Source organism: Gavia stellata, chromosome 6 (assembly GCF_030936135.1).
Source record: "Gavia stellata isolate bGavSte3 chromosome 6, bGavSte3.hap2, whole genome shotgun sequence".
Lineage (NCBI taxonomy): Eukaryota > Metazoa > Chordata > Aves > Gaviiformes > Gaviidae > Gavia > Gavia stellata.
Genome location: NC_082599.1, coordinates 48,795,660 through 48,817,680, shown reverse-complemented (window position 1 = coordinate 48,817,680; position 22,021 = coordinate 48,795,660). Strand labels below are relative to the sequence as shown.

Below are 22,021 nucleotides of genomic sequence, written 5' to 3'. Positions count from 1 at the left end.
CCAAAGAAGAGAACGTAAAGGAGAAGAATTTCTACATGGACTTTCAGATTTACATTTCAGCCATGGTACATATGAAGGGCCAACAATGGCATTTTAAGTAAAAAGAAAATTTTGACGGCCTTCGATAGACCATATTTTCACATTAACCAAGATTTTTTTAAAACATTCACCAGTAACATTAAAATTGTAATTGTTTTCTTTTCAGCAGAGATAGTCTTGTAACTCCCTTTCTTCACTGTATTCTATTTCAAATAATTAGGAGGGTATGTTTTTATGTTTTCTAGGAAAGGGGGAAAAAAAAGATGTTGTATGGCAAAGTAACAAAGTTCTAATACCTTTACTGTTGGAGTACAGCTCTGTATTTTAGGCTATTATTATTTAAATACAGGTGAGCAGCCGGTTTTCATTCTTTTGTTTTTAGCCTAGCAAAATTTATGTTAATTTAGAATCTGGTAAGTCTTCTAGTTTTGTCAGTGTGAGGTATCTGAGATAAAGATTTGATCACAGAATCACAGAATGATAGGGGTTGGAAGGGACCTCTGGAGATCATCTAGTCCAACCCCCCCGCCAGAGCAGGTTCACCCAGAGCAGGTTGCACAGGAATGTGTCCAGGTAAGTTTTGAGTATCTCCACAGAAGGAGACTCCACAATCTCTCTGGGCAGCCTGTTCCAGGGCTTTGCCACCCTTAAAGTAAAGAAGTTCCTCCTCATGTTTAGATGGAACTTCCTGTGACCAAGTTTGTGCCCGTTACCTCTTGTCTTGTCACTGGGCACCACTGAAAAAAGACTGGTCCCGTCCTCCTGGCACCCACCCCTTAAGTATTTATAAGCATTAATAAAATCCCCCTCAGTCTTCTCTTCTCCAGGCTAAAAGACCCAAGTCCCTCAGCCTTTCCTCATAAGAAAGATGTTCCAGTCCCCTGATCATCCTTATATTGCTCATTATCTCATTATAATACTATGCGTACATTCTTTTACATTTGTAACTGTAATATCATCTCTTTACGGCTATTATAATAATGATGTGAGCAAATGAGCAAAAGAGTGCCTTTATAAACTGGCGTTACTATTTTGGGTTGCAGCATAAAATCAAAATTATTGCTGGGTGGAAGAGAGAAGGTATTTTTAAAAGCAGACTGTCCTACCCACTCAGCATCCTGTTCATGAGGCTTTTTGCTTAGTTTCTTTTAAAGAGTGAAATTATTCCTTTTGTACATTTTTTAAACAGAGGAGGAAAGCTATGTGCGGTGGTTTGAACGTGAGAAATTTTATCTAGAATATGGGTATCTCAGAGACCTGAAATTTGCAAAGGTAGTAATCAGAAATAAATAAATATATTGTTTGTGTTAACAAGACTGGTGAGATAGAGTAGCCTTATTCTCTAAAATGCTGTTATATTCTTTCAAGAAGATTTTATGCGTAGCAATGCACGACTGAGACTTTCCTCAGGTTAGCTATGAAGATAGGTGGAAGGAAGCGCTTAGCAGTCTGTATTTTAATTATTTAAATTATTTAATTATTTTAATTATCATCATCGTGAAGGCACTGAAAAAGTTAGAAACAGCTCCAATTTGAGATGTGGGGTTTGAATCCTCAAAACTTGGGAGTATTCAGGTTTGATTTTCTTCTTGCCGAGCCACCAAAGCTACACATTGTAAATCAATGTCGGTTTATCACACTTGCTTCTCTCCTCTTCTCTCCCCTTCCCTGTGGACATTAGGTTCCTCATATATAATATGAATATTCTGTTTGGAAATCACTTGGTTATTTAGGTTTCATTTTTTTACACTGGTCAATATTTCTCATGCTTTGTAGTTCTTCTGTAAGAAAGCAAATCATAAGCATAGTATATATGCTCCCCTTCAGTTTCATCTGAATAACTGGATTTTTTCTGCTTAATTTTGTAATGTCTGCTAGTATATCATTCAGGGCTGACTAGAGCCAATTCATACAACTCTGCAGCACACAAATAGTGGTCAAGGACTCACTATGTTTTTATTATAGTCCAAATCTCACTCTCTTTTTATTCAGGTGTTTGTTATAAGTATGTCTTCTAATAATGAAAATTTATCAGTCAGACTTACTGAAGTTTTTAAGACGTCCGAACTTTTTAGAAATGTGATTAAGCTCTTCATTTTCTTTCTTATTTAAACAAAATTCTAACTTAAATTTCATGCATTTGACTTACTGTGATCATTACATTTGTTTTCAGACTCGCTTACTTCAGTGACAGCTGTGAATTTGCTTACCAATCAGGAGATTCCTGTAGTCATCTCAGCAAAAAACAATTTTGAGAATTTTCTCGATACTAAAATAGGTATGTGATATTTAACATGTAAGTGTGATAGTATAGTTTTCAATTGCTGTGTTGGAGCACCAGATACTGTTGCAGCAAATCTTTGAACACGGCGGCTCTCTTCTGGACTGTGGAATCCTGTTCTTCATTACTGTTCTTCATTAGTGAAGAAGGAAGGGAAAAGTAGCTATGTGGAATCTGTCTGGGAGAGAGATTTACAGGATGATAAATTTTAATGGAAATATTATAAAATTAGTATGTTTAATGAGCTAAATTTGAGGATCTGCATATCTTAAGAGGATTGATTACCTCAGTGCATGTGTATTTGGCTGTCTCTCACTATCCTTAATCAAAACAGAACTGTAGCATTGTTTGACATAAACATTTTGCAACAACCCAAACTTTTAGCTTGTTTTTGTCTTATGTTTACATAAATTATGTGCATCCTTATAGAGAAATGTTTCAGACAGTAAATGTACGAAACTTCCAAGTTTGACTTTTATCTGATAATATTTGTCTTGAAATCAGTAAAATGAACCAGCATAGGTAATAAATCTGTTCAGGTAGTCTTGGACAGTTATCTTGGACCCTTTACCTCTAAAGGAAGAGTTCCCATAATTTAGGCACCTAATTTAGGATTGAGCATCCATAAATGGAGGGCGAAGGGCATTGCTAGAGGATACTCTGAGTTGCCTGGAGTGGGTTTCTCTTCTCAAAGTCATCCTATGAAGCAGCATGTCCTACTCCTTTCATGCACAGGGTGCCTAGCCCCTCAACTTAGGCAGTTAAGTACATATGGTTAGGTGATGTGCCTGTCCTTCTAAGTAAAATTAGAAATTGTACTAACTTTTAAAAATTGTGTCCATTTTAATCTGCAAAGTGTATCTTCATCAGTAGCACCCACCAAGCTTTTTGTTGACTGTTGTTTTTTTTTCTGTGGTCTCTTCTCAGCTGCAATGAGTAGGCAATGTTCTGTGCCAGTCCTAACAGGAAATAGTTCTTTATCTCTTCTTCCCCCTTTCCACTACATCCTTATCCCTTAAGTCCCTTTTGTTGCCTCCCTGTTGCCGATCCTTCTTTCCTGCCCTGGAGCTACTCCTTTCTTCTTTACTCCACTGCCAATGTTGGCTGTTCCTGCACAACAACTGGACTGAATAAAACCAGCTGACGCTGCAAAAATGTCGTGGATGACCCTCACAAGGCTGATAGAAATTATTCACTTGGGCTCTATACCTTACTTACAACATGCCCGCATCTTAGACTTTAGGAATGAATCTGTTTTTGAGAACCAGAACCTCTGCTCATGTAATAGAAGCCAAATAATTGAGATACCTAATCATATTTTTCATTAAAAGCTTCCAGCTTGCTCACTGGCACGTACCTTGGCCTTCTGTCTGTTGGAAACAGCCCAGCTCTTCCCGGGAAGTTCTGGATGCCAGCTGTTGAGCTTTGCAAATGTACATTAATAGCATCATTTTTTCAAAAGAAAGAAGACCAAAAAGTGGGGCCCGCTTTTTTTCCATTTGTAGAGCATATTGTGAAGCCACCTGTTGCAGGCTGCAGGGCTCTCTGACAAATTAAGACACATACATTATTCTGTGATAGGGCCTTGAAATGGCAAGAGCATACATCTGCTGGAAAGATAAAATAGCGATTCTGTATTTTGCTAGTTAGGGAGTTATTTGTCACAGGGCAGTTTTGCTTGGTTTTCTTAGTTATCTGCTTCCAAACTTCCATATATTCACAGAGTTAATGTACAGCAGGCATTTCATTGCCTGAACAAAGACAATTAAACTGGGTTTGAATGAAGTAGTTTGTATGTTAATAATTCTAATGTGTTTAGCACTATTTTGAGAGTCTTTTGTCTGTAGTTTTCACCAACCTAATGTTGGCATTGGCTTGTTGAAATAAGTTTCTTTGGCTTTTAAAGATGACAGCAATTGTGCAAGATTGTTCAAAATAGTAAATAAATTGTCACTGAAAGGAAAAAAAAAACGCAGAAAGATGTATTTCCCTGTGGAAATAATAAATCTGTTAGTATCTCAATGTTTTTTCAGAATACATGTGATAATAAAGTTAAGAAATTTCTTAACTCACCATGAAAGGTAGTCCTCCAAAGTAGAACAAAGTATCTTTCAAAATACATGCAGCAAAATCAGAGGGAAGATGCCATCATCTATCAATATGAGTAAGAAATATTTAAAGATAATGTGTCATTTTGTGGTGCTGGTAAATTGCTATAACAAAAAGAAGTCTATGTGGCTTAGAAGAGGAAATTGTATTCAAGATGTATGACTGACCCAAATAATAAGATGCAAAGAGAAAGATAGCATCAGGGGCCTTAAATACTGTGACTTCTATAGCTGACTTGAACAGCAGTAGGAAGTGCTCTCAGAGGTTACATTCTGAATAAAAAATTGATGTTATTTGAATTGTTTTCCTGAGATTATAAACAAATCATATCTTTCATAATAAGTTAAAGGGATAGTAATGCTAGAGACTGTTGTGTTGTGGTACATTTTAATAAACCATGACATTAGAAAAAGATTAAATTTACTATTTAAAAAAGAGGACTATTTAGGCTGTTTAGTATTTGTTTCTCATGTTAGCAAACAGAATTTAAATTTGTATTATTTAAATATATTATATTTAGATAATAAAATTTTCTATAAAATTGTATTATTTATCCAAATTTTGTAGCTTTACTTTTAGGCTGTTTCTGAACCATCTAATTTTCAGCCTTTCCTGTGATGAGACATTGATTAATACTTAGATTACAGAGAAACTGAGAAAATGTGTTTGTAATTATTGCTGCTTGAATTTCACTGCTTAAAGAACATTAAAACATTTTTATTGTTCTTAGATTTTTAGACTCCTTTGGGCAAACATAAGTCATTATAAAGAGAGTGTCACAGAAATAAAATGTTTTATGCTCAAATTGATGATTGATATCCATGTTAGTCAATCCCAGAACTAATTTATTTTTTTCACCCCCACCCCTCCTGCCAGGAATACCTAGTACAAGTGCGGAAGATGCTGCAGTAGCTAAGAATCTGGGCATTTCTTTCACTGAAGTCACTGAAACATTGCCAAATGGTTTGGAGAAAGTCATTAATTCTGGGGAGGTGGGTATACAAGTATGGAGTTCTTTCCAACTTACAATAACAATGCAAACTAAATCTGTTTTCTCAAGAGTGCCAAATAATTTGTATGTTTACAGGCTTTTTTTTTATTTTTTTTTTTTAAGAATTAAGCCAGGCTCATGCTACCAAATTTCTAGGAATAATTTAACGATGAAATAGGTTGGGTCTTCTGTAGCAATAAAATGAGGGTTTCTTCCTTTTGTGCCGGAGAAGAAGCTACAGTATTGGTCTGAGTTCTAGAATGGAAACTGAATAATTGATCCTATGTTCAAAGTTTATTCTTATTTCGTCATCTCAATACATTTTTAATCTAAATATTAATATATTAGTCCTTTTTCCACATATTCATTGAAATGTGCTGTAAACCTTTCTGGTAACATATCTGCCTGAAGTAACATAGAAATCTTATATTTAAATGTAAAATATATATGGTGATATAGCTCTTGAAAAAAATGCATTTAATAGCAGACACAAAGCTCATATTCTATTACATGACAGGTAGGGTCTAAGCGGTTAAGATGTATCTGAAAGCAACAATAGAAAAACCCCAAATGAACGCAGGAGAAAGAAAGCTGTTTCACCATCCACATTTCCTCAGTCTCTACCTTGTGTTAATGACATTCTGAAGTTTCAGCATACAGCAGATGATTAAAATATCAGCAGTAAATGCAAATATCTGCCAATAAAGGCTGAAGGGGTCTACAGGGCTCTTTCTCAGCCTTGTTCTATTCAGGCCATCAAAGGCCATCAAGAACATTACCTTTTGATTAAGAGGGTTTAAAAGAATCAAGTAACTGGTATGTGAATAGTTTCTTAGATAGAAGGATGTTAAGCAGCGGGAAGGGGAAGATTAATGTGAGGCTCATAAGCTTTGACTCTCAGAAATTGCGTTTGTGACTTTTTTGTCTGTTCTTGCATTTTCACTGACAACAAATACACATCTTTCTTTCTTCTTCTGCTTCTCTTTTTTTTGATCAGATCACAGGCATGACTCGTCAGGAGGCTGTAAAAGCTATTACCCAGCAGGCCAAAAATAAAGGAATAGGTGGAGACCTAACAAGTGACAAATTAAGAGACTGGTTAATATCTCGACAGCGATACTGGGGCACACCTATTCCTGTCATCCACTGCCAGACATGTGGCACTGTCCCCGTACCTTATGAAGACTTACCTGTGGTGTTGCCCAATGTAACCACCTTCACAGGAAAGGGAGCCTCACCTTTAGAAGCTGCTCCAGAATGGGTGAACTGTTCCTGTCCGAGGTAAGGCAGTGGTGCATTTACTGCAGACTGAGAGAGATCGCTTTGTACCTGCCTGTTTCTTGTGCTCTTCCCGTAAGTGTTGACAACAGCTCTAAGCAAAGATATTACTCCAGAATGATGTTTAGTGTGACCCAGCATAGTTTTTTTTTTTTCTTCTATACTCTGTAAAACTCTTTTTGCAACACAGACACCCACTGCTATTCCTTCATAAACAAGCTGAAGCAAAGCTCACTTTAAGTTGGAAGAATGAAAAAAGGGAAAACAAAATTATTTTCTCCCTGCCCCCTATTTCTTAACAGTATTTCTCACTTAATTTACTACAATAATTTTCATTATCTTTCACCAGCAGAGTTCATATAAAGCTTCTAATGATTACTAAATTATATCCTTTTGGTAAGGAAACTAATGTCGTGTTTATTTTCTTGGCAATAGTCCAACAATAAAGTGTTTCCTCAGCTATATAATTCTTTATCATGAAGAATCACATTCACTGTACATTACAGATGACAGCATGTGATTCACATTGAAGGAGATAGTAAATATATGCATCTTGTCAATGCTGTAATCTTTATTGTTTGTAGTCCAGTTGTTTAAAAAATAAAACAGCCTAAATTAAGTAGTGAGAGATACATCATGAAAATCACTTGTCTAACCTTGAGGGCTGCTTAGATACTCTGTACGCGGGGGTCTGCATACAGGTTCTGCAGAAGGAAACGGTAAAACATGAGGTGGGGTATCCCAGGGAAGTCTTTCATCAACAGTGCAATGCAATGCTGCTGCTAACAGACTGACCAAATGGGAAGAACATTATCAGGCTGCCGGGCAGGGGAATCAGACATATAAATGGCATTAGGGCTCTCGTTGATAATGCAGCAGTTTCATAACATCTCACTGTATTTTAACATCTACAGGGTAGAGTATCAATGTGGTTTCCGTTTCTAATTAGGTAGCTTGCGCACAGCAGTTCTGTGGTTCTCTGGGAACATGTATTTTGACCTTTGTTGATAACATGTATTTTATGTAAAACACATTTTCTTTCATGTTTCTGCATAGAAAATTTCTTCTCAGATATGCCTATTTAAATTACATATAGTAGGGTATTTTAAAGTGTGACTCTTGCAGGGAAGCCTTACTAAACAAGATCCACAGGTTTAGGAATTGTAGACCAAAGCATTTCTAGGGATTTTACTAATTTCAACAGAAAAATTTTCCTGATGTGACTGAAAGTCACTGTCTGCACTCCTGGCTTCCTCCTGACCTTAATGCAAAAATGATTTTTTTTGTTTACCAGGCAACAATATACTTCTGATGTGTAGCAAATCGTTATGGCTTCTGGATAGTTACTGTGGCCGCCTTACTTAGAAGTTGATCAAGAGCATTTGTTTAGTCAGAAATAAAGGCATACAGGATTAGTTTCTTAGCCTAAATTGTGGTAGTTTGCTGAAATTAACTTTTTTTTAATTCTCACCTTTATTTGGCTTCTTATTTCTCACCTATTTGACAGTTATCTTCAGTATTGCTCATCCATATGTCTGCTACAGTTTCAAATCGTTTGAGCTATTACTTTTGTGTGTGCTATCTTCCTTGGTTTTCCGTGCTCTGAGATGTTACGTCATCCCTTCCTTTAGTATTTCTTCTCTCCAGTAATAGGGTTTCTTTTTATTAGCGGCATTTAATATCTAGAATTTATAAGGAAAGCAAGATGGAAAGATACAAAAGTCTGTGAGTATTTCAGTGATGATAATGTTAGCAATCATAAATGGGAGGAGATGCCCAAGTTATTAATTGTTACACAAGTCCAGGTAATTGTGTTAGTTGTCTGAAGATCATCTGATGACATTACAGTATTGTGCCTGTTGTATAAATTTTGAAAGATGCCTATGTTCTCTGTGTCTTGGTGAGCCGTGTCCCTTTAGAGTACAGGCAACATCAGAGGCATGAAGCAGATATAATTATGGTTCAATGACTGTAAAGTATTCTTGCTTTTGACTGAAAAGCCATTCTGTTTCAATATCCTATAGCATTATTTTACATTGGCCAAGTCTCTGCTTGAATGTACAATTTAATAAAATGGTTATTCTATATTAAAAAGAAGTTAGAAGTAAAATTTCTTTACTACGTTATTCCCATTGAAAGAAAAACTTGCTGGTAGAGAAGGACCTGGGGCAGAGACAGAGAAGGAAAAAGCTAATTGGTGATATGCTCCTAAACTTGCCTCAGCAAGCCAAGCTGAAGTATCAGGCAGACAGGCAGATACATGTTGCAGCTCAGTTATCAAGCCTGATCCCAGACTAAATATGCAGTTGGAAAATATTAAATAGCCAGTGCCCATTCTGCAACGCTACAGGCGTGGGGAAGAGTGGCTGGAAAGCTGCCCTGCAGAAAAGGACCTGGGGGTGTTGATTGACAGCCGGCTGAATATGAGCCAGCAGTGTGCCCAGGTGGCCAAGAAGGCCATATATACTGAGTTCCCATTGACTTTATAGCAAAGTATGCTTGTCTGTGCTTAAGACTTGCTTCGTTTCTTTTAAAATGGCAATTCTAAAAAATTCCAGGAACATACGATGGAGAGGGCTGTCTGGTGCTCTTGCTTGGTGTTATAGCTATTCAGGCTTCTTTCTGGTTTGTATTTATTTTGTTTTGGGAGGGAGAGGGAAGGAGAGTGGCCTCTGTTACTGGTGTTGGACTTTTTCTGGACATGTCACTCTTCAGACTGTTCAGATTTGTTCAGTTTTCAATCTAAATGTCTTCGTGGCCACTGTGTACACAGTTGTTTTTTTCCAAGCTTGTCATTTATCTAAAAATAGCTCTTGTCCGTCTCTTGCTCAGGTGTAAGGCAGCAGCACGGCGAGAAGTCGATACCATGGATACATTTGTTGATTCCGCTTGGTACTACCTGAGGTACACTGACCCTCACAACAGGGACAGGTGAGGGCTGCAGGCGCGGGGCCATCGGGTGGGCCAGCCCGCTTCTAGAAGAGAAGAAAGAAAGAAGAAAGGGGCCAAGCAGTCTGGTGCTTCTAGCTACTGCCTTTGCAGAAGGTGGCACAAACCCCTGTGCTGCCCTGATTTTGTGCCCATGCTCTGGCCTGAGCGCAGCACGGGGTAGACTAGGAATTGCTCAAAAAATTTGGCATTTGGTTGCTCCCGTGCCAGGAGATCTACAAGAGCAGGATGTGTAGATGCAACTGTGTAAGCCCAGGAGCTACGGGATAAGGGGCAGAAGTTTGCGTGAAAGGGCATTATGGGGCAGGACACAGAGGAAATGATCAGCTGAGGAGCTAAAGGTAGTCCTTAGCAGAGGGTGCCATCAAGAATGATAGCCTACCATGGCTCTCTCCGAGACTGTGGTAAGTTGCACGGAGGGTACCCTCCCTGGCAATACACTGAGTTTTTCGGTGTGTGGACAGACAGTGCTTTTCCACTGGTAAGAGGAGGAATAGTCTGGTGGAACATCCAGCTGCCAAGAACGGCCCCTTGACTCCTTTCCTTTTGAATTCCGGTAACTCTTGCTACTTCCTCGTGCGCAGACCGCAAGTGAAGTGGCATCGCAGCAAGCTCCTGCTGTGTCGGTACTCCAGCTATATGCATAATTAATGAAAGGAGATTTTTCATGTGCTGTGTATTAGCGGCTGCAGCATGGAGAGTGTGGGAAGATACATGTCATTGTTTAGCTGCTTTTCTGCGTCATAGTCTGCCTGTAGTAGTGCTGCTGATAGCACTGGTTTTGCCAATGAGGAATCAGTGGAACAGCTCTACTGTGTAGTCTGAGGAAGATAGAAAGAGTTGCATTTTTTACATATTGATATGACATGTAGGGCTGTTTGGAGATTTATTTAATTATTTGTTGTCCAGAGCACTGTCTGGGTACACACTACATAGCAAGTGATTTAGTATAGCTGGGCCCATTATATCTTTTTTTCTATTGGCAGCACCAATTTAGTTAAACTAAAGAAATATCTTCTATGAACACTTCTATTTCACATTAATTTTCATTATTTTCTAGTGATACTGTGAATTATTATTAATATTATGCACACTGCTGCTTCTCCAGGGACAGTTTAAAATATTTTTTTATGCAGGTACAAAAGGAACTTTTCCTGAAGTTGAAGATGAAATAGTCAGACGTAACATCCAGCTGTCGAAGGAACAGCTTAGTGTAGCTAAATCTGTTTTATATTGAAAAAACATTTTTATGGACTTCTGCACTAGATCGCTACCTCCATTTGATTTATTATTTGTTTTTTTTTAGCTAAGCTGGGTAAACATAAACCCTTTATTTCTGTAAGTCATATTTCACAGGTATAGAATTTGGGAGAGTTACTCTGTTGATTTTGGAACCCTGTGAACAAGTCAGTTTTGATTTGTTCCACTAAAGACATGAATTCCAGATTCACGATTTGCTTCTGGCCTCATCTGTGAGGAAAAAAGTGTTGCTATTACAAAAATTACAGATAGAGTAATCAAACAAGCTGACAAAACAAGTAGATTTGTTAGAACAGGGCCATAAAGCATGCATTAAAGAACAACATACATACGAATGGTATTTTGAAGGCAGGAGCCCATTACAGGAGACATAACAATATTTAATGAAGGAGTAAGCAGTGCTAGGAAACTATGCAGGTGACCTCCAACAACATAGTAAATATGCTCTAAATGACAAATTTACTGTAAATTCATAGAGCATCCTTCAGTTGGAGTATGATGACCCATCTGACTCTTCAAAATGTTTTGCAACCTTATAGTAAACTGCTTCATTGCCCCCTAATGGCAACAATGCAAACCTCTGATTAAAAAAAAATCCAGTTTCTGACTGGGCATGTCTTCTGTCTTTCACTGTAATATATTTGTATGTAAAACTTGATAAATGCTTAAAAAATTTAGAGGCTAGCCACAGGGTATTTATGAAAAAATAATTTAAAGAGCAAGCAAATATTTTCATCACTGTCTCAGGTAAGGTATATGAAATCTTAGTTGCTTCCCTAATATATATGAAAATAATATTTTTATGGATCTGCTTTTCAGAGGCAATTAAAATTCTGTCTATAATTTAATAAGCATATCAGTTCTTAAAAATTATGATAGCAAAATAAAAGTTTTATTACACATGTATAGCTCTCAGGTGTCTAGTCAAGTATGATGAGCTATTTTAATAGAGCTGATCTTTCTTTTCCATATTGTATTTTTTCAGGCCCTTTAATAGTGACTTAGCAGACTACTGGATGCCTGTGGATTTGTACATTGGAGGAAAGGAGCATGCAGTTATGCACTTATTCTATGCAAGGTTTTTCAGCCATTTTTGCCATGACCTAAAGATGACAAAACACAAGTAAGCTGTACATATTTCTATAAAAATCTTTCATATTTGACTAGCAAGAGCGTTAGTGAACATTGTTATGATGATAGAACATTGCATTGAAGAAGCCTGAATTTTCCTGCTTGTCAGTCTTGTCTAACTACATGGTTTCTCACAGTCAGTTGCATTTTCTATATGCATACATACATAGCATTTTTATTACATGAGTGTTAACTGGCTCAGAGTAGGTGATAAAATGTTGCTGTAGATTTTCAGCCTGCAAAAGCTTGCATAAAGTAGTAACTTCAGGCATTCTGAGTAGTGCTATTATTTCAAATCAGGTAACTTCATGCACAGTAATATCATTTATTTCAGTGGAACCATGCATATGTAGAAAAATAAGCACTCCTATAATTCACTGCAGTATTGGAGCTGAACAGTGCAAACCAGTTCTTGGTATGCAAAAGCAGTGTATGTATCTATACGTATGTATGTGTATGTATATGTCAATTTATTTTTTATTTAATGACATTTATATAATTACTTTTAACTACTCTTGCTGCTGATGCTGCTATAGCCTAAATCATTATCCTCTGTTTCGGTTAGAGGTAAAGTTTGAGGCAGGAAGGTGAGTCATCTGATATTCTTTTCTTTGTCCTCTCAGATTCCCAGCCTGATGTCCCCGTTTCCACTGAAATTCTGCCCTTTTTTTACGCTAAAATGCCATCACAGGAATGCCTCAACAGGGAGGACACTAGTGTCAGAATAGCAAAATACTGCCCCGTGCTCTGTCCAGTTCTTCCATCAGCAGAGACATTTGAATAGATTGAGTCAAAATGAGTGATCCCATGAAAGCAACTGCTCAGTAATTCTCAAGTAGCAACTTGTATGCATTCATTCTTTACTAGTATCCACTAGTAAAGGGGAGGGGCCAGTGGAGGGGGCACTGAGATGGTAAGGGGCTGAAGCATGTGTCATACAAGGAGAGGCTAAGGGAGTTGAGTGTGTTCACCCTGGAGAAGAGAAGGCTAAGGAGGGAGTCTAATTGCAGTCTACTACAGGAGGATTATAAAGAAGACAGAACCAGACTCTTCTCAGAGATGTACAGAGAAAGGAAAAGAGTAACAGTCACAGATTGCAGCAAAGTCCAGCTGGATAGAAGGAAAATAATTTTGACAGTGAAGGTGGTCAGACTACAACAGTTTGACCAGAGAGGTTGGGGCATCTCCATCATAGGGTATTTTCAAAATTCAGCTGGATGAGGCCCTGAGCAACCTCAAGTTAGGTCTGCTGAGAGAAAGGGGTTGTACTGAATGACCTCCAAAGGTCCCTTCCAACCTACATTATTTTAAGAGTCTGTGATTCTGTAGCTGTATGAATTTGGAATGTGTTTTGTTCATACTCCACTGTGACAGAGCAGTAGCACCAAAGCACTATGCCTAGAGTGGTCTAAATATGGTAAATTGCAGAAAAAAACTCTTAACTTCAATGGAAAAAAATGCTCAAGCAGCACTATGTCTAGTGACAACAGAAGAGAAAAACAAAATTGCTTTCTGTAGAAGTAGTTTGCAAGACTGTGGAGAATTCCTTTGAGGCTGTATACAATCTCAAGAACTGTCGCACATGTGAAGATATGTTACAGCATTGCCCCTAGGATCTGTTGTATGTACTGCTTCTATGTGTGTTCAGAATGCAAGATGACTGTAACAAATTCATCATCGTGCGCAAAATTGTTTGCTTGCTCTAGCTCTACGCACTTAAAGCATTAGGTGCTTTTAAGCCATGAAGTCAAATTAGGATTTTGTTTTGATATGGAAATCTCAACCCCTTGGTAAATACTACCACATGACTTAAATATGTTTTAGCATTGGTCAGAAGCCAATTTTGCTTAGTCTTCTGTTAGGACTGCTCCAGGGCTGGTCTGAGACATCTGAAAAGGGTGATTAGAAACAACAAGCTTATTGTTAGGAAGCTTAAAGTCATGGTCTCGAAGCCCATGGCTCCAAGGGAAAATATTAAAATGTTAAAAAACACTGCCCTCTTGTGCATTTTCAGTCTTTCTCTAGTAGCTCAGGTCTTGTTCACCAATTAAATTAGTAAAATTCTGCTACATCTCAGTTAATGAGAGCTGCCACCATTTAAAGTGTTATCTAGTATTCTGACAAATTTTTATGATTCTCCTATTAATCTGTAGTAATTTTTCATTTTGATAGGTTTTCTTCATGAAATTTTCACTGTTTGGCTCCTATCTGCTGATTTTCAAATCCTTTGAAATATTTCCTGATAGTCTTTAATTCTGTATTAGTGGCTATTAATATAATAATGAGGTTGAAAACAAAAGTTTGAAATTTCATAGTTTAGATTTTCAAAGCAATCTCTTCACATATGATGTACATTATTACAATAGAAATATTGTAGGCCATTTATTTACAGATGTCACACATAATTTCATAGAAGATGCAATGTTTATAGGCATCTAAAGTTGTAAAGGTGTCAATATAGTTTAAATATCCCCTGAAGATGGGGCATTTAATTTTTTTTAATGCATTGAACTGGAGATGGTGGGAAGTGCTGCTCATTTCCTCAGTAATTAGAAGGCAGAATAAATAGCACCCTCTGGGTATTGGTACATATGACAACAGATTAAGCCCAAATTGATGTCATTTTGTTTTAGCAATCTGGTCTGTAAAGTGCATCAGTTCTGAAATTAATTCACAAGCCAGTCAGCCCTCCAGCTGTGACCACTGGGAGAGGGGCCAGGTAGGCAGCTGGGACCAGCAACCTACTCATCTGTTCCAGCTTAATCCACCATGGCGAGTGTGTGCTGACATACTCGGTTACACCTGCTCAACTGTATTATTGCAAGTACAAGTTATACAGAATTTGGCTCTTCCTTAGACTTTAGTAATCAGTTCTGTCTGATGAATAATTGTAAGTGGAATCTAGCACACTCTCAAGGATTATAAAGCAATAAAGAAGTTTATTGTTGCCATTAAGTCAGCAGATTTGACTGTGATAGCAAATCTGTTGAGTAAGAAGGCACTATTTTTACATAGCTGCATTACAGAGTAAAGAAGATATGCATGTGACAGAAATAGCTTATTCTGTAAAGGAAGGATGTTAGAGGTTCACTACATTCATTAGGGACTTTATCACTAGCGTTGATTTTAAGTAAAAGCACTCAGCTATTGACTGTGTAAAATCTGAATGTTCAATATTGTTTGATCTTTTTTCTGCCTAAATCCTTCTACAGGACTGCCAGATCGTTACAGATAGATTTAACTGCAGGTTTCACAAGCACCTGAATTCAGCTGACAGTGACTGACCAAAGTCTTGTCTTGACTCTAGGGCACACCGTCGGGCTCTCTCAGCCTTTCTAGAAGCACGGGATGCAAATACATGCAGTGAGCTCCTTTGCTAGAGCTATCCCTTCTTCTGAGTCCACTGTTCATTACTGTTGAAGGCTCCACAGAGAGTCCTTCCAGCCAGGTCATTTGTAATTGGATTCAAAGTCCCACTAGTCACCTTGCATGGAGCAGATTGAGGAGCCTAAGGACATGGCACTGAGCAGGAGTTCCTGATCTGTCAGTCACGCTTGCCCCTCCATCCATTGCGTGCTCCTATATAGAGAGATTGGCCTATCATAGAAATGAACCTGTATATGAACGTTACTGAAAGGAAAAAGATGGATTACACACTTCATGGCTGGCACAGCAGATCTTTCTTAGAGGTGTCAGGCAGCCTTCACAGATGGGATCCCATCTGACATTCAACACGATCAAAAGCTGCGCACAGCTAAGGCCACGCGCCCGTACTCCAGTGTGGGCACCAACAGACTTACGGGCAGGTGAAGGCATATCCCATTCCAGCATCCTTACAACTTGAAATGTGATGGAGCATTCAAAGAAACTCAAGCCACCTCTTTGCTTACTGTGCCAGAAGTGTCTGTCTGTCCGAACATGGCTGAGTTTCAGTTGTTCCCAGTGGCGTGGCTCAGGAGGTATTTATGACGCATGGGCATGTTGGGTGCCGCAGCATTTAGATCAGAATTGCATCACACCTGATGTGCTGCAGCCTCTTGGCAGTCCCCTTCCACAGCCAAGACACACATCGGTTTCTTTGAAGGGGAAGGTTTTAAGTGTGCAGTTTTAATGTAAATTAAAGTGTAACTCTGCATGTGACCGTGAGATGGAGCCACCACAACACTGCCAAAATCGCTGTACGCTTCAGGAGGAATTCAGTACAGGGCTCAATTTGTTTCTGAGCCCCGTGTTTATTAGACGGGCTCTGGCGTTCTCATTTTGGGCATGTCTCCATTCTCCTGCGGTCTCCCACTAGGAACACGTGGGGTTTTTTCCCCCCCATACTTGGTAATGTATTTTGTATTGCATTTTTGTAGCCTCTGTCAGCATAAACAAAAATAGGAAATGCTCATTCCTGCATTCAGCTTTTAATAACTTGGCGTACGATCTGAACTAACTGTTTGTCATTAAAAATGAGTGTTCGTTGAAAAATCACTTCCAGCGGAGAGCCCTGTCTGATTTGGATGTTCTGGCTACCTTGTTAGCTTTATTTTAGATAGCAGCAAGTGTAGCTATTTTAATAACTGTTTGAGATCTTAACCAGACTGAAGTCTGAATGATAGGGGGGGAAAAAGTCTTTTTATTTTTCCTTGGTGTAATGCCTTTAGTTTGTAGAAGAAACTTATTCTGAACGGTTATCTCCTGAAGCATTTTTACACCATTTGTTGATGATAGGATTACAAGGTTTTTGTTCCTGATTTTCATCTTCTAATTCACTTGGATAATTTGACATAATTATTTGAGATTTTAGGTAATTACTACCTCCTATTTTTAAAATACTTTTTCTTGTTTGTACTGTCTAAATTTTACTTCAGTTGTCATCTCCTTAACTTCCTTTGATTTATTTCTAAACAGGATTTTTCAGGCAACCTATGAAATACTGGTTAGAAAAATATTTATAGAGGTGCTTGAATTGCTACTCTTACTTAACATTGTTGATAAAACCAGGTGGCATGGTAGAGACTAGTGCTGCTTGGTGACTGAATGATACACTATGTGCCAGTTCTTGCACAATATTTAGAAGTATACAAAATATGCCCTGAAGGAAACTCATGTTCAAATATGAATATGTTGAAGATAAAGTATGAAGCCTGTCACTTTCTCTGTCCCAGTTTAAAGCTTTTCTTTCAAATATCTCCTTACTTCAGTGCCATCAGAAGGGTTTAAAGAGTAGGAGTTGGAAGATACCTGCTTTAATACAGTTAAAACATGCGTAATTGTTATATAAATTAATAATACTTTAACTATGTGATTAAATAAATGACAGTGGTTTACACCAGGAGATAAATTGTCATATCCTTTATGTTGCCTAATAATGTAAAATATTAAAATGACTTAATAAAAGTGAGTAGTGTTTTGGATTATGACTTTTTTGTACATGTGAAGTAAAATGTCAAAGCCTGTTTTTACTTTTTCTTCTTTAGATGGCTGGATTTATTCTAGCTTTTTGAAAGACATGTAAATATAAGTGATGCATCCTTTTTACATAAGTTGTTTCGGTAAATATGTGGGGCTTTGTTAGGTGGAAGTGGGGAGGATTCAGATTGCTTAGTGTTGAGCACACGTGAGCATTAGGAGGTGCAAGTCAGTAGTAACCAGTGCTGATTAGCATGTCCTCCAAAATGATGATCACCAATGTCTTGGTGTCAGAGGATCCCATGAGAAGACTCCCCAGCCTGTGTATGCCTCTGGGTCTGGCTCCATACCTCCTCCCCAGCCCCTAGCATTCTTGGGGTTGCTGTTAGAACTGCCTTACTTTCCTGACCTATCGAGTGGGGACCAAAACCTCTAGACATTAATTTTGTTGTCTTTTTTTTCAGTGAAAACAATGATAGACATCTGACTTGATGAATTACAAATGCAAGATCATTAAAGGAGGTGGCAGCAATAATGTATCCATCAACCAGAGCAGTATTTACTTAGAGTTTATTTCTTGCTGAGTGTACCACTGCCTTTAGCTTTGGTCCTTTTAAGGCTCTTTTTAGCTCTATCATACACACATTTGATGAGAGTTTACTCTCCCTGATACCAATTTTGATAGAAACGTTTTAATGTTCAAGATGCTAAAAAAATTGATCCACTGACATGAACTTTCCAGCATTGCCATTTTTCTAGTATACTTTTTTCTTACAGCTAGGTCTTCACGGCTAATTCTGCAAAGGCAGAAGGCATGCAAGTGCTTATGTTAGAGAAACTATCTTCTCCATTTATAGAAGAAAATGTCTGTTGAGATTCTGATTTGTTCAAAATGCTGTGCTCCTCGGAGAGAAGCTAGCACTAAATATGTGTAAGACAGTGAGGCCAGGTACTCGAACACTTTTACAAATGGGGATTTAGCTTGAAGTTAGTGAAATTGCACAGTTGGCTGAGAAACTCTTGTGTATTTTCCATATGCTAATTTGAAAAGTGATGTTAGAATAACTGAGTACTAAATCAGGATACAAGAATGTGTGCAGAATACAAATAAATACTTACACTTGCCAGCCAGCCACCATGAATAAATGCACAAAGTACTCTTTCTAAGGTGACACCCATTTATGTATAGTCAACTTGAAATTCTTGTTTCATTAAATAATTGTGCCTGATTGGCTCAACACCTGAGGCTTATCATAAAGTATGCTTTTGACAGCTCTTTTCCACAGACAAGTTTCTTTGTCCTTCCATCCTTAGGGAGCCTTTCCATAAGCTCTTGGTTCAAGGTCTTATCAAGAATCAGACATTCAGACTAACAACAACAGGCCAGTGTTTGAAGAAAGAGGAGGTTGATCTCACTGGTAAGAGAGACTGCATGGGAAAACCAGCACAGATGCATCCAGAAAGTCAGGCACTGCTTTGGTGTAGAAGACTCAGGGCTAGGAAAATTTGGAAGATAAAATGAATCCTTGTAATATTTAAACTGGAGAGAAACTTCTGTCAGTTTTGGATTCATATCCACTCTGAGTGCACAGAGACCCTACTAATCTAGCAGCTTTTGCTTGCATCCAAGCACAGAAACAGTGCTATGGTGTTATTTTAGCTCCAGTGTAGTCCAAAGGACCAGAAGTCAGTTTTGTTAAGACAGCTTGCTGAACGGAGCTAGCAGTCCCAGCAAACAGACAACCTACAAAAACACCATGGCAAAGCTAACACAGATGTTGGTGTATTCAGTAAATATTAGGCATGTGTAACACGGTTATAGGAGAAAGTGCTGTTTCTCAAGTTCTGTCCGGTGCCTTCAGTGAGTAAGCTGGAGCAGCAGCCCTTGTCTGGGGATCTGTAGCAACAAGCGTGGCTTGGTTGTATTTGCCTCCCTTAAGCCCTCCTCTCACACAATCTTGTTTTCAGTGTTGTTCTGCATTCAAACCCCATATGCCAGTTAAAAACAAACAAACAAAAACCCCCCCTTACATTTACCACTGTCTGCTATCCTATTTTCTTCCAGAAAAGCTAAGGCTTTTCTGTAGCAGGTGGTTTTGCTCAGTTGCACCTTATCAGTGTAAATGCCCCTTTCCATCTCCAAATTCTTGTTTGGCTGGAGCAGCAGCCCTTGTCTGGGGATCTGTAGCAACAAGCGTGGCTTGGTTGTATTTGCCTCCCTTAAGCCCTCCTCTCACACAATCTTGTTTTCAGTGTTGTTCTGCATTCAAACCCCATATGCCAGTTAAAAACAAACAAACAAAAACCCCCCCTTACATTTACCACTGTCTGCTATCCTATTTTCTTCCAGAAAAGCTAAGGCTTTTCTGTAGCAGGTGGTTTTGCTCAGTTGCACCTTATCAGTGTAAATGCCCCTTTCCATCTCCAAATTCATGCAACAGAAGGCAGGTTCTTGTCAGGATAACTTACTGCGATTGAAACCTATAAATCTGGTGTTTGTAAAAACTAAGTGCAGGTCAAAATTATACCAAATCAGTACACCTATCCAGGAGGTTTTAATGTCATGGTTATAACAATGCTTAAATCTCAAGGGCTATCAAGGTAGCACAGAGAGTGAGTGCCAGATACAGCTTCCGAACAGTAGAAAGAGACTTTGTCATGATGCGATGGAAGCATTGGAATATTACTTGTGTTAAAACATGAAAGTAAGAAAAAATTGGGAGGGAAAAGAGTTCTTATATATGGGTTTTCCTCTTTAAACTGTTTGGAAACAAACAAACAAAAAAAAGCCACATATATTTCTGCTTATGCTTAGGGAACAAAATTAATTGCTGCTACAAGCGAGAAAAAATTGCTTTAATATTTTGTGTATGTCTTAATATTTAGGAACTGAACCAGTTTACCTAAAAACTGGTGAGAAGCTCCAAGTTGCTTGGGAAAAAATGAGCAAATCTAAGCACAATGGAATAGATCCTGAAGAATTAGTGAAAGAGTATGGCATTGACACCCTACGTCTTTACATTCTCTTTGCTGCTCCTCCAGAACAAGATATTCTGTGGGATGCTAAAAGTAAGTCGAATTGTTTCTGTTGCTTATTTTGGGTTTTTTTCTAGTGTGTTGTATTTTAAACACAAAATACAGTTCTGGATACCCAAGTTTTGGAACAATTGAATCAAAAAAGTATAATGAACAGGTTTTATTGTTTGTTTCTTTTAAAAGAGAGAGGGTCACAAAGCTGTCACTGAGAGGCAGGCTTGCAAGATTACTCCAAGTGGCTTACCTCTTTCAAGCTAAAAGCATGTATGAAAAATACTTCTCAAGTGATATTTTCTTCTGAAATAATAGAGTACAAACTTGGACATCCTTCTCTTATTTTTTTATTACCTATGGTTGATTGGCTGAAAATGATTATTATAAGATTATTTTTTTCATTATAAGGTGCTTTTTTTAATCGTATCAGATTACAGATAAAACTTTGCAATTTTTTATTATTTCCATTTATTTACACCTGTATGCAGTGGCTTTTGTAAGCTGGACCATGAAATACTTCTCGGAAGAATCTCATTAGAAGATAATCCAAGTTCCTAGCGTATAGTATTCGTATTCACATGACATTTTTATGAGCTTAGTTCTTGAATAAGATAAGATTTACCCTCCTACGCACTTATTTACTGCCATCATGCAATTTGTCATACTGACAGATCTTAATTTCTTTTATGTACTGTGGTTCATACATTTTAATGTAGTCTTACGCATAAATTTAAATCTAGCCCTCTTGCTGCATAAGGCTTTAATAAAACACTCCATGCCTGGTTTTAAAAGGTGTATTTCTTCATTTTTTTCTTGTGTTAGCTTCTTGCTACTTAGTTCAGCCTGCACTAAGCATTATTTCAGTTGGTGTCTGTCACCCTTTACATTCATATCTGTTCATTTATATATTATTGCACTATTGTATGTTCTGAAGGAGTGGGCTGTATGACTTTTCTTAGTTGGCTTTCTGTCACTGTCTTATCACAACAGTACAGAGCTAGGCATGTGAAGAGGTCTCTTAAAAAACCCAGCCGCTTGGAATCAAGCTGTAATTCCTGCATCCCTAACAGTACACAGGTACATAATTCCCTCTGAGGCAGCTAATTCAGTGATGCACAGTCTTTTTGCTGTATTTTTCCATTTTGAAAATGGAATAATTAAATTAGCATGAGAATGATGGATACAAAATCTTAGTTGCAAAGTATACTAGAGCTTGGTGGTTAAACATGCTTTTAAGAAAGCTAAGCACATGCAGGTATAATGCTAGCAAAAACCCATTTAGTCATTCAAACCAACCTGTTTACCACTTGAGAAATACAAAGAAAGATTTCAGAGTCGTGTTGTGTTAAAAGAGTATTGGAAAATGTGAACAAAAGGAGATGTTAGCAGCCTAAAGAGATTTCCAGGAGGAAAAAATGGAAGGTAGGTGAAAAGCATCTTTTAAATCTTTAAGCTTTGGTTTGAATTTCTTAATGATAACAAAATAGTGAATGTTTAAATTGAAGAAATACAGCAAGTAAACAGAAAATTGTCTTATTCGGAGAATATTAAATGCT

At 37.9% G+C, this 22,021-nt stretch overlaps 1 protein-coding gene across 1 annotated transcript in view; it reads left to right on the top strand.

Annotated features, from left to right (window-relative positions):
• The window catches only part of LARS2 (leucyl-tRNA synthetase 2, mitochondrial), an 86,964-nt gene that overhangs the window by 45,489 nt on the left and 19,454 nt on the right, over nucleotides 1–22,021 (top strand). The window contains exons 10-16 of the mRNA XM_059818457.1: nucleotides 2,213–2,317; nucleotides 5,306–5,421; nucleotides 6,418–6,701; nucleotides 9,531–9,629; nucleotides 11,893–12,030; nucleotides 18,750–18,853; nucleotides 20,322–20,504. Of these exons, the coding sequence (XP_059674440.1) occupies nucleotides 2,213–2,317; nucleotides 5,306–5,421; nucleotides 6,418–6,701; nucleotides 9,531–9,629; nucleotides 11,893–12,030; nucleotides 18,750–18,853; nucleotides 20,322–20,504 (1,029 nt within the window). The remainder of the gene's footprint in view (nucleotides 1–2,212; nucleotides 2,318–5,305; nucleotides 5,422–6,417; nucleotides 6,702–9,530; nucleotides 9,630–11,892; nucleotides 12,031–18,749; nucleotides 18,854–20,321; nucleotides 20,505–22,021) is intronic.